Raw genomic sequence first — 13,118 nt, 5'->3', positions numbered from 1 at the left:
TCAGTACTCTGGGATGAATACCATCCGGTCCATGAGATTTGCTACTCTTCAGTCTGTAGAACTGCCCCATACATCCTGCAGGTTTATAGAGAATTCATTAAGTTTCTCCGACTCGTCAGCTTCGAATACCATTTCTGGCACCAGTATTCCACCCAAATCTTCCTTGTTGAAGACAAAGCAAAGAATTCACTTAATCTCTCCACTACGGCTTTGTCTTCCATGATCTCCTGGATGAGGATCCCATGCCAGAGCAGTAGACAGAACACATGCTGTACTTGCCGCATCGAGCCTGCTTTTAGTGGGAAAGTGCGGGATACAAATATAATAAATAAATAAATACTTAAAAGCTGTCATCCAAAATTGTTACAGAAGGCATTACCGGACGATACCTTATAGGTTCATAGGGTTTGTTCTACTGAGCATCAGTTTTTACATCATTCTCAATTGCTGTCGTAATGATTGAAAGAGAAGATACCCTTCCAAAATTATACATCAAGTTTTTTTAAGAGCACATTGGATTTGGATTAAACAAGGCTGGCTGCAGTCATGTTTGGTTGTGTTCAATCCATTGAATCTAAGTATCGGTTAAATTTGGTCAATTAAGGGGGCAGTTACTTTTTTCACATGGGTGCTGAATGACTTTTTCCTAAAATGAGGTGGTAATTTTAAAAACTTATGTTTGCTCAGTTTCCCTTTGTCTAATATTACATTTTGCTTAAAGATCAGAAACAGTTCAGTGTGGCATATGTTATAGGGTAAATTGGGAGGGGGGACTTCTACATCACAGCATATTTTTTCCAGCTTATAGGCAAAGGATGCAAAATAAATTTTTTTTGTGATTGTTTTGTACAAAAGATCCTGTTTTAGGAGTATTGTGGATTTTTCTTTTGTTTTGCATATATTAGCAATATCCTAAGATTGTGAATTCAACATTAAAAATAGCATTTTAATTAAACAGACGGAAAATTCTCAATTGAATCCAAAAATAAGTGGAATTGAGATCAAGTTGACTGGAAAACGAGAATCTATGCTGGCCCGAGTTGAAGACCTGAGAGACAAAGACATTGTAACCCATGGAGCACAAGTTAAAGTAAGACTTATTCCAAAAAATTTTGCTAATGATATAAACAGATAAAATGTGAATTCAAGACTGAGAAACATGGCTTTCAAATACTCTTGTATATAATATACTAAGGTAAGATGCTACTAGGCAAAATGAATACTTTAGATCAATCTTCCTGTATTCTGCAATCCTTAAAGATGCCTAAAGTCCATTTTTGTCAGGCACACTTCTGTCTTCTTGGGTTGCATATTATATATTTTTTGTCAAGATATCAGTAAAGTGAAGTTTGCTTCTATTGTAAGTATTTTCTGCTAAATACCCATGTAATATTTTGTGTTGCACAAAGAACAGTATACTACAAGCTTCTATACAGTCTGTATGGGAGGTTTTTTTTTTTTTTTTTTTAAGACTAATGAAGAGCTTATCCATATATCCTTTTAAATACAAGGAGGTTCCTTGAGCTTAGGATAATTTGGTATCAACCAGGCAAAGTCAGCTGGCTGAGCTTCTGAAGTCTTTTTTCTCCATTAAAAACCTACATAAGTGTGATTGAGAGAATAGATTGCAGGACTGTTTCTTCATCTGCCTTGTTTCTATGTATGTTATATTTGTTTTTTGTGTTTCATAATAAAAAGTATCAATTATTTGTTATCCCAACAGACCATTTCAGATACCTGGGTTTATGCTAGATGGAGACAGAACAGCTGATTCATATTGTCACCAGACCAGTCTAAACAAGAGGGTTATATCCTCCTGCCAGCAGATGGAGACAGAAGTTAAGACCTTTTTGAGCTGCATCTGTTCCTTTAAGGCTGATGTAGACGAGAATCCAATCAGTATTTTCTCTATCCTGAACTTGTTTTGTGCTGCAGTGGAAAAGGCTGAGGGAGCAGAGTGCTGTGGCTCTACTTCTCTCAGTGGGCTTAGGTTGAGACTAGGGACTTTGTCTACAGTCTCTGGGGAGGGATATTTCCCAGTCTTCTATCAAGTAGATCCCTTAAGGATTGAATCCTGGAAATGGAGATCTGGGTAGGTCACTAGGGTGAAGCCAAGACCAGACAGGCATTAAGGAGAAGCTGTAATACCCTGCTGATGCTGTTAGGCTCACTTTGGTTGTGTGGTACTGGTGGTGGTTTTGTCTTTTTTTTTTTTTTTTAAGAGAAAACATAAGGCCCTTTTCAGAGGGGAGAGGAGTACTCAGAAGGTATTCTCCTCCTTTGTGTGTGTAAGTGTGCACGCATGCTTTTGCCTCTGGAGATGTCCAGCAAGGCAGAGGTGTCTAGGCTGAAAGATCTGCTAATTAGGAGCTGAAACCAGGTTTTTGTGAGTACAGTACAGTCTCTGTTATCTGACCTTCGATAATCTGACCATCTGGCATATCCGACAGACCTCCCCCACCCCCGGTGACATCACTGCTCTGTATTTGTGCTCAAATTGCCTGCTCTACAATTTTTTTTTCATTGCTGATATGTGTTAGTGTAACCCTGTAGATTACAGTATTTTTAAATAAAAATACCTGGTCAACAGGATCTTGTCTGGGTCAGGAGGCAGGACTGACAGTGACGTTGCCAGGGCGGAAAATTGCCGCGGTAGCAGGAAGGTCCAGTGGTCCGAGCCCAAGCAGGTCTGGCAGTGACATTGCTGCAGTAGCAGGAAGGTCTGGTGGTCCGAGCTTGGGCAGAATCAGGGCTGAAGAGGCTCATTGTTGAGTGTTGCCGGGGGTGCTGGAGTACAGCAGTGAACGGGCAACATTGGGCTGCATTGATGCGGTGCCTTAGGAGTCCTGACTGATTGAGTGCATAACTTGAGAGTGTGAGGGGCAGGCTGTGTTGGGCTGCTTTTGGTTTCTGTTGTGCATGTGCGGTTTTGCTGCACATGCGCCGAGGAGGTCAGGAGGTAGACCAATTTACCGCGGTACTTCAGCGCCAGCGCCAACCCTCAACTTTGAGCCTCTTCAGCCCTGATCCTGCCCAGGCGTGGACCACCAGACCTTCCTCTACTTTCAGCCATGACAATGTCGCTGCCGGTCCTGCTTCCTGACCCAGACCACCCGAACCTGATCCTGTTGACCAGGTATTTTTATTTTCAGAAGAATGTTTTAAGTAACACAGAATAGAAAAAGTTTCATGTGTTATAATATCAAAAAGAAATAAATTAAATATTTCTTAGACCTCTACAATGGAGAGGAGAACACAAAAGCCAGGAGAAAGCAAAAAGAAGGATATAAAACATCCAACATTAAAGAAAACTTAAGGTTTAGCAGATTAATCATCCCCCTTAAAACTACTAAGAAGTCCAAAAGCTCAATGCTCAAAGGTACAGGCACTAGACAGGCTCCAGAGTGTGGGGGGCCAGGGTCCAAAGTCACTTGCTTTCTCAATGAAGGTTGCGTGGTCCACTCCCCAGATCTGGCAGTGGGAGGGTTGGTTCAGCTGATTTTGTCTGGTGTAGACTAAACTTCTGGTGAATGTACTCTCAAACTTATTCATGGTTTTAGGATTTCAGAGTTCCCTTGCAAGGTTTCCTCAAAATGGAGAACCGTGGCAGTTAAATGTAGACCAGATAATGTGTCTAGGAGCTGTGGTGCCTGTGACCAGCAGAGAACAAAGTCAGGACATATATTCGACTGACTTTGTGGCCATAAAAGCTCACACTTTCATACTTATCCTTGAGCTCAAGGGGATAAATTCCAACCTCTGTCTTCCTTATTTTATTAGGGAGACACTGTACTTGATGATTGATTACAGCTATCAGAAGGAGACAGTTCCATACATCTCGACTTCTTGGAGGTGTTTTTGCACATTTCAATCAAAGAAGCACACAATAGAGGTTTCTGAAATAATATGGTCTTGGGTGAGCATTATTAGTCTTGAGCCCTTCTCTTTCGATTGGTCATGTTACAAAGAACCTTCAAAATAATGGAATCATGGTGACCTTTCATGGGGAAAGAATATTGGTCCACCCATATTTCAATGATGAGCTGATCCACTGAAATCACTCTCTGAGAAGAGGGAAGCCACAGCCAAAATGATTAAGACACCCAAGAGGTTAGGGGCAGGGGAGGAGGTGAACATGGCCTGGTGCGACCTTGATTTGTATGGAACTCTCTCCCCTCCTGACAGTTGTAATCAATAATTACAGTGTTTCCCTAAGAAAATGAGGAAGTTTCAAGTTTATTAAGATTTACTAACCCACCAACTGGCATTGCCATCTAGGCGGCTTACAATGCAAAAATAATAAGTAGAAGTAAGAAAGTGATAGTATGTGCATATAAATACTCAACAGAGTGAGGAAAGGGGGGAGAATTCCATTTTGTGAAGAAAAAGAAAGGAGGTATAAAACAAAAAGGATACTCTTCAAGTAATTCAGGGAAGGTTGCTGGGGCACTCTGTAGGTGGAGAAGGTGTAGCAAAATGCATCTTTGAACGTAGAGATAGTAATTGTAGGACTATAGTGTTTTTAATATAATATAGTAGTACTATATATGGTGCAACAACTTTTTTTTTATTTTTTGTGTTGTGACTGAGTTCTTACCTGTTTTTATTTTTATCTGTTAGGGTTTATCTTTGCCAGTGCTTTGCATATTATATTGCCTATACATCTCACCCTGGCTTAGTGATTCAAAAGTATACATCTTTTTTTTTTTTGGTTTGGTTTTTAATTGGATTTCTTTGGTAATCCAAGGGAAAAGTAGCCCCAATAGCAATGGCCTGTGTTAAAAAAAATAAAGTTTTGAACTCAATCTTGTCAGCTAACATAAATGTTTGAGACAAAACAAGATTTTCCTTCTCTGTGGAAAAATCATTTTTAAACCCTGATTCTAGCAATAAAGTCCTCTGCAGAGTGGCTTTCCCCATAGCCAGGCAACAGTCCCTAAGACATTTCCCTCAAAGAATTCCCCCTCTGATTCCCAGTCATTCTTGCTCCCTTCAGCGCTGGTTCAAAAGGCATCGTGGTGCTGGCTGACCCCTAGTGAATAGTAAGTACCAGGCCCAGAGGGTGCAGGAGCAATTGAGGATTGCATCACTTTTGCTCTTTAACCCTATACACCAGGGGTTGTGTAACTAATGCCTTGGGGGGGAAGGGAAGGGTCCAATGGTGGGATAGGAGACTCGTTTTCATTGGGAGGGTGGGGGTGCAATTACTTCTTATTGGCCTCTAACAATACTCTGGGGAGGAAATGAACCTCAGTTTTGAGCTGGCGTTTTTCTACAGGCTGCTTTATTCCTGGAAACAAGTGTTTTGCAGGCCTTTGCATGCTTTGCTTCTTTGTGTATTTTTTGATAACTGAAGCTAATGTACGTTATAGTAATATAACACACTGTATTGCCATTTAACACATGTCAACGGGCAAATGTTCGTTAATGCTTAGCACCTTAGTAACTACCCCCTAAAATGTTCTAATTCAAGGCTTATTTCTGAATTCTTGGCTATCCTTCAGGTTGGTGGTTTATATTGCTCATGCCTATATGAGGCGCTTTTGGCATTTTCTGTAAACCTAACAGCATTACAATTAAACCTTTTGAAGTTTCTGTAATGGATAAATATTGGCTTTTAGTTATGCATATGTGTTCACATAGATATATTCAAATTATTCTAAACTTTCATTTGAAAAACAATAAAAATACTTCAACACTGTAAGCAGCATATCCATTTAAAACAGAGCATATAACACATTTCAAACCATCTTTTTTTCCCCCCATGTTTTAGTTAAAATTGGACTTTTCATCTCCAGCAACCAAAATTAGTACGAGACTTTTGGAAGAGGAGAAATCTGTTGATTTTGTTTTTATCCCTCCTGAAACAAAGCAGCGGCCTCTGACTGAACACCAGAAAGAAGTGTTTAGGACAAAAAGGTTTGTGATTGATGTACATACTTAGTCTAATGTACTCTAGCCAGTATTTGAAATTTTCCATTTATTAACATCCTACTAGACCTGTCCACTAAGGGCCGTGTCCCCTTACTAGCAGATGGAGACAGACTTGAAGATTCTGATGACATCACTGATATAAGAAGTGGTCTAGCCAAGAACATATCAATATTTCTCTTCCTCCAAGGAGATGGTACAGGTGGACTGATACATTAGGATCTCTTGTTTTTGTCTCTATTTAGGCTAAAGTCCCCTGAGCCTTGAACTATGGCCCTTTGGTCCTGTGGTGAAGTGCCATCCCAAGGGTTAGATCCTGGGGTTCCTCAGGGACCTTTAGTTCACACACAAGGTGTCCACAGCCCCCTAAGGGGGAGGGGGCAAGTGTAGCAGGACCATCCAGGGTTTCTCTGTACTACTTAGGATGTTTGGAAGGCTGGATGAAATTTACCAGAAGAGATTTGTCTCTGGTAGCTACAGCACAGAGTCTGGAAACGTCTATCCTGATGAGGACTCAGCACCCTAGTAGTGCTTTTGCTTTGTCAGCAAGAATTGTTCTTTCATAGACCAGGTGTTGGTAGCCCTTGCGATTTTTGCTTAGTGGGTTACCCTATTTTGGAGGGCTTGAAGGGACCTCCAAAGGCCTTTTTCCTCTACAGGGCTTTGTCACAGTTGTTGCTGGTAGAGTGGGAGCCCCTGGACAGGGTTATCAAGGGGATGAGATTGATGAATAAGCTTTACCTCCTCCCTTGGGATGACCTGGAGATATATTCAAGGTCTCTAAGGCAGTGCTTCTCAACTGTCTATTGGAGGCCTCTCTATTGGAGGCATACCTTTCTAATGAATATGCATGAGATGGATTTACATATAATGGGTCTCTGCAATATACACATTTATCTGATGCATATTCATTGTAATCCTGAAAACCTGACTGGCTAGGTGTGTTTCCAGAAGTGAGTTGAGAAGCACTGCTCCAAGATAGATGTTTTGGTGATGGCAGTCATCAAAATCAATCCAGTGACATGTGGTATGCCCCTTAAGGAGGTCCATGACTATAGGATCAAGTTGCTTCTTAAATAGCTGTTTTCCTCCTCAGTACTGGGGGTTCATGCTGCAGTCTGTGGTGGTCCGTGGCCTGGAAAGTTCTGCATTAGTTCAATGATTTCCTCATAGTTAGAACTGGTGCTTCTGGAGTGAGAGGTGACTTTCATTGCAGAAATTTTATATGACCTCATTTGCATATGTTCACACTTACTGGCCTTAGGCATGGTAGCTAGTAGATGGTTGTGGCTTAGAAATATGTCAGCCAAAACCACCTCTAAGGTGTGCCTTAGCACACTGTCCTTCTGGTTATATCTATGATTTGACCAAGATCTCAGGGAAACCAGGCTTCTGACTCCTGGAGGATAGGGTAAGACAGGCTCAGCAACTCTAAAAGGATAGAGCAAGATCCCCTAGGACAAGTATGTCCAACCTCGGCTCTTGCCAGGTTGGGTTTTCGGGATTCTCCAATGTACATGCATGAGATCTAATTGCATACAATGGAGCTAGTGCTTGCAAATTGATCTAATGCGTATTCTTTGGGGAAATCCTGAAAACCCAACTGGATTGCAGCCCTAGGGTGTCCTCTTGGAGGGTTCGGCCTAGAGAGTGGGGCTGTCCCTGTTCCAGTTAAATCTTCCATTTGTGCTTTGGTGGGCTTGCAGAAAGCTCCTTCTCCCCTAGCAGCTCAACCAGAGGGGACCTATGGGGGGGCTCTGATGTGATTCAGTGGGTCACCTCTGTGGGGGAACGAGTTGAGGTAGGCTTTACCTGGTTCACCGGAGTGGACCCTGTAGGTGGTTCAGCTGGGCTGTGTGCTCCCATTCTAAGAACCTGTTTCAGAAACTTGTATGGTATCTCCAAGCAGCATACAGTAAGGGAGATGTTTGAGTTGTGTGCTTGCTCTAGAAACTGTAAAGTCGATGCCACCACAGGAGTGCAGGTGTGGCCAATATTCAATTTTGTCATCCCCAAGGTGGGAGAAATTTTCTGCCAATTCCTACGTATCAGGATGAAGACTCTTCATTTACAGTTCAGGCACTCTGTTTGGCCTGGCCATAGCCCCACAGACCTTTTCCAAGATGATTGTGGCTGCGGTGTTCCGTCATAGGGAGGGGATCTGAGTGCAAACCTACTTCAAGTGGTTGATCTGAGCTAATTCAAGTAGGAGGCCCAGACAGTGAGACCTCAGGTGGTCTCCTTACTGTGGGAGTTACTTGAATCCATTTCAGGTCCTCTAGTTTCTAAGAATTTGATTTGATAATTGTCTAGGTTCAGTCTGCCCCCTTCAGGACCGAGTGAGCAAACTTCAGGCCCTGGCTTTTGGTGCACTCCTACCTCCAAGAGCTGAGGATTACTTGCAGTTGTTTGGGTCCTTGGCCACGACCCTGAAAGTTCTGCTGGTGAATCAATATGTGGCCTATGCATTTAGCTCTGCTGTCCCAATAGTACCTGCAGTCTTACCAGTTTGAAGTTGACTTCCTCTGCTGTCAGTGCTTTGTAGTCAGAATGGTGGTTATTCCTAAACCATCTCTTTGGGGGGGAGGAGGAGGGGGGGGGGGGGCGTTGGACCTGCTGGATTGGATTGTGGTAAACTCAGGTGCCAGTCTCGGAGGTTGAGGAGCCAACTGTTTGGATAGCATGACTCAGGGCATTGGTGAGCCCAGGAGGTTGACAGGTCTCTAAAACACCTAGAGATGAGCTATTCATCTGGCATTGCTTGGCTTCATCCAGAGTCAAGTGATGCATGTGTTGTCTGACTGCTACAGCTCTAGTGTATAACAACAAACAGTGAAATACCAGCAGTTCAGATGTGTCTCTGGGTGTGGATAAGCTGTGTGTATGGGCAGACTTGTATCTGCTGGCATTCTTGGCAGTCCATGTAATGGAAATGGACAATGTCGAAATGGAATTTATCAGGTGGGAGATGCTGGGCCTAGGGGAGTGGGAGCTTATTCTGGCAGCCTTCCATCTGTTGTTGGAGCACAGGGAAGTTTATGGTGAGACACTATCAGATCAGCGCAAGAGGGGAAGATACCGAACACAATCTCCAGTGGATCAAGTTTATTTTCCAATCAATACAAAATAAGCGCTGTGTTTAATTTTATGACCAACTGAGTTTTATTGTATCACATCCTGTTTTTTTTTATTTTTTATTATTTAACAATTTTTATTGAGAATAAAATTACAAAAGAATAATATTGCAGGAATACATTCAACACTAATGACATGTTTTCACTACTTTCAGCTTGTGCAACATATATCATCCAAAAACCATCCTCATTTTAAACCCCTTTATCCCCACTACCCCCCCCCCCCCCCTTTACCTCTATGTATGTAACTTGAGCATTAGAACAGTTGCTAACCACGTTCATAGTTTATTAAGAATTAAACTCCTTCCCTGTTGTGTTAGCTAAATAAGGACCCCAGAGCTTGAGAAAACGGGCCTTGCGTTTATATGAACCTCTTGCCTCTTGCGCTTCCCATGTTATTACTTGATGTATTTGATTGCGCCAATGCCAGAATTCTGGTGTGTCCCTTGAAGCCCATTTTTGCAGTATACAATGTCTAGCAATCAGACATAGCTTGCGGCACAACAACACTTCTCCTGCTTTAAGCCCTCTGAATGAGTCAGGGCAATCAAGCATCACCTGCATAGGTGTCCCTTGTACATGATACGACATCAAAAGGGAGAGGTATGCCACCACCCGTCTCTAAAAACATCGTATAACTGGACATCCCCAAAACCCATGGTATAAAGAATTGTCAGCTGATTTGCACTTCAAACAAGTGGGTGTGTCGAATCTCCCTGCTCGGAATAACTGCACCTGTGAAAAGTATGCTCTGTTGACAACTCTATATGCACATTCTCGGTATCCTGCCCCACTAATTAGTTGAGGGATGTTCTTAAGGTGAGCTGCTATGTCCCAAGAAGTAAGATCACACCCTATATCTAATTCCCAACGTCGCCGAAGCTGGGCCAGCTCCTTTCCAGGTACAAGAGACCAAATTTTCTTCTGTAAATTGGAAATGGAAGGAGCCTCTTTTGCGGTCTCCGCAAATAAAGTCTGAATTTTCTCTCCTAGTTTGAATTTGAGTGCCTCTTTGTCTAGAGAGCGAACATAGTGCTTCAGCTGGCAGTAGGCAAAAGTATCACCCCAGCAAATGGATTCACGAGGAATCAACTGATCTAAAAGTCTAGGCTCACCTTCCTGATCTATCACTGCCCCTAAATTACTGAGGCCCAGATCCTCCCATCGTTCAAACACTTTGTTCCCCTGTCCTGGACCAAACATTAGGTTTTGTATCACATCCTGTTTTTACAGCTAAGATTTTTCAACTGACCAGTAAGATCCCCGACGAAGGCAGGAGTGCCAAAACACAGCCCCTGTCAGGTCTGTCGGCGCTTATTTTGTATTGAGTGGTCCACTGGTGACTGTGTTCAGTGTCTTCCACTCTTGTGCTACCTGTGTGTTTGTCTGTGAAAGACTTTTCTTGCCATTTTTTGGTTTGATGGACACTATCAGATCAAACACAATTTCAAATGTCCTCTGTTTTTCACCTGGAGGAGGGAGCCCTGGCCCCAGTTTCAGCCCCTGTTTGTCTGACACCCATGGCCTCTGGTAGGTCAGGTTATCTTCAGAGTTGCAAAGCCACCCGTTCCTGGTCATTTGATTGCCCCAAATTGGTGTCACCACCCTTGGTATGAGAATTTGATTTGGCTTGTAGTGAGTCCTCTCTTGCCCTAGCTGAGAGGGCCAGAACTTCTTTTCCAAAGTTCAGTTCCCATGGAATATTTGTTTCCCTTCTGGCTTATGACCCGGACCTTGAAAAAGAAGCACCTGAGAAGCAAGAGTTTTTCTCCTCAGGCATTGCCATGCTTCTGAAGGCATGGAAATCCTCTACATGTCTGGCCTGCTTCAGGTTTGAAGGGTCTTTTAAGTCCTGGTGCTCTAGCCAGGGAGTGTGTCCCCCTGGCAGGCAGACATTCCAGTCATCTTGTCATTCTTACAAGGAATCTGCAATAAGGAATGGTGCCTAATTCACTCAAGTCAAAGTCCAGATGGCAGAGCGTTATGATCTAAGGGTTCCTCGAAACAGCTGATATGTGAAACATGGCCTATGTTGAGATTCGAAAAGCTAAGAGATATGGTTTATTCACATTTGGTTAAAAAACTGTGTGCAATGATTACAAAATCAGTTGCATTATAGTTAGATCGATTCTGGTCTGTAAATGTCCCTGAAAGAATATGAACATACTTAAAAAATGTTTGCTGTAGAGTTTTGAATAGTATTAGCACTAAGGGTTTGCATAGTTTTTCTGTGGATATACAGTTAAAGTGACTGTTTATATTTCTCGGAGACATTTAATAGTATCACCTCTCAAATCTTTGTTGGTATTTGCCTTCACAAATTTATTCTATACATACCAAAGCCCAATGTTTAAACCACGATCCTCAAGAGAAAGGAAGGGGGCAGAACTGGGGTGTACCTACGACAGAGTTATTTTTAAAGTACAGATTACAGAAGAATAGGTCACTCACTGTAAAGAAGCCTTACCGTCAGGTCTCCAAACACGATCCTCCCAGCTCTGCTCTCCTTCTCCAGTTGGGTTCCTCCTGCTGTCTCTCCTCCTGCTCTGCGCACAGCTCACAATACTACTACTACTTATCATTTCTATAGCGCTACAAGGCATACGCAGCGCTGTGCACCTTACACGTAGTAACATAGTAGATGACGGCAGAAAAAGACCAGCACGGTCCAGCCAGTCTGCCCAACAAGATAAACTCATATGTGCTACTTTTTGTGTATACCCTACCTTGATTTGTACCTGTTCTCTTCAGGGCACAGACCGTATAAGTCTGCCCAGCACTATCCCTGCCTCCCAACCACCAGCCCTGCCTCCCACCACCGGCGCTGGCACAGACCGTATTAGTCTGCCCAGCACCATCCCCGTCTCCCAACCACCAGCCCCTCCTCCCACCACCGGCTCTGGCACAGACCGTATAAGTCTGGCCAGCACTATCCCCGCCTCCAAACCACCAGTCCCGCCTCCCACCGCCGGCTCTGGCACAGACCGTATAAGTCTGCCCAGCACTATCCCCGCCTCCCAATCACCAGTCCCGCCTCCCACCACCGGCTGTGCCACCCAATCTCAGCTAAGCTCCTGAGGATCCATTCCTTTTGAACAGGATTCCTTTATGTTTATCCCACGCATTTTTGAATTCCGGTACTGTTCTCTTTTCCACCACCTCCCGCGGAAGGGCATTCCAAGCATCCACTACTCTCTCCGTGAAAAAATACTTCCTAACATTTTTCTTGAGTCTGCCCCCCTTCAATCTCATTTCATGCCCTCTAGTTCTACCGCCTTCCCATCTCCAGAAAAGGTTCGTTTGCGGATTAATACCTTTCAAATATTTGAACGTCTGTATCATATCACCCCTGTTTCTCCTTTCCTCCAGGGTATACATGTTCAGGTCAACAAGTCTCTCCTCATACGTCTTGTAACGCAAATCCCATACCATTCTCGTAGCTTTTCTTTGCCCTGCTTCCATTTTTTTAACATCCTTCGCAAGATACGGCCTCCAAAACTGAACACAATACTCCAGGTGGGGCCTCACCAACGTCTTATACAGGGGTATTAAAACCTCTTTTCTTTTGCTGGTCACACCTCTCTCTATACAGTCTAGCAATCTTCTAGCTACAGCCACCGCCTTGTCACACTGTTTCGTCGCCTTCAGGTACTCAGATACTATCACCCCAAGATCCCTCTCCCCGTCCGTACCTATCAGACTCTCCCCGCCTAACACATACATCTCCCTTGGATTTCTACTCCCTAAGTGCATCACTTTGCATTTCTTCGCATTGAATTTTAATTGCCAAACATTGGACCATTCTTCTAGCTTCTGCAGATCTTTTTTCATGTTTTCCACTCCCTCCGGGGTGTCCATTCTGTTGCAAATCTTGGTGTCACCCGCAAAAAGGCAAACTTTACCTTGTAACCCTTCGACAATGTCACTCACAAATATATTGAATAGAATCGGCCCCAGCACCGATCCCTGAGGCAGTCCACTACTCACCTTTCCCTCCTCTGAGCAAACTCCATTTACCACCACCTCTGGCGTCTGCCCGTCACAAAAGACAGT

At 43.4% G+C, this 13,118-nt stretch overlaps 1 protein-coding gene across 1 annotated transcript in view; it reads left to right on the top strand.

Annotated features, from left to right (window-relative positions):
• RIF1 (replication timing regulatory factor 1) overlaps nucleotides 1-13,118 on the top strand; it is a 270,093-nt gene that overhangs the window by 180,989 nt on the left and 75,986 nt on the right. Inside the window, 2 exon segments of the mRNA XM_030210901.1 lie at nucleotides 959-1,090; nucleotides 5,774-5,919. Of these exon segments, the coding sequence (XP_030066761.1) occupies nucleotides 959-1,090; nucleotides 5,774-5,919 (278 nt within the window).

Source organism: Microcaecilia unicolor, chromosome 7 (genome assembly GCF_901765095.1).
Source record: "Microcaecilia unicolor chromosome 7, aMicUni1.1, whole genome shotgun sequence".
NCBI lineage: Eukaryota > Metazoa > Chordata > Amphibia > Gymnophiona > Siphonopidae > Microcaecilia > Microcaecilia unicolor.
Note: the sequence above shows the minus strand (reverse complement) of the source record. Positions and strands in the feature narration are given on the sequence as shown.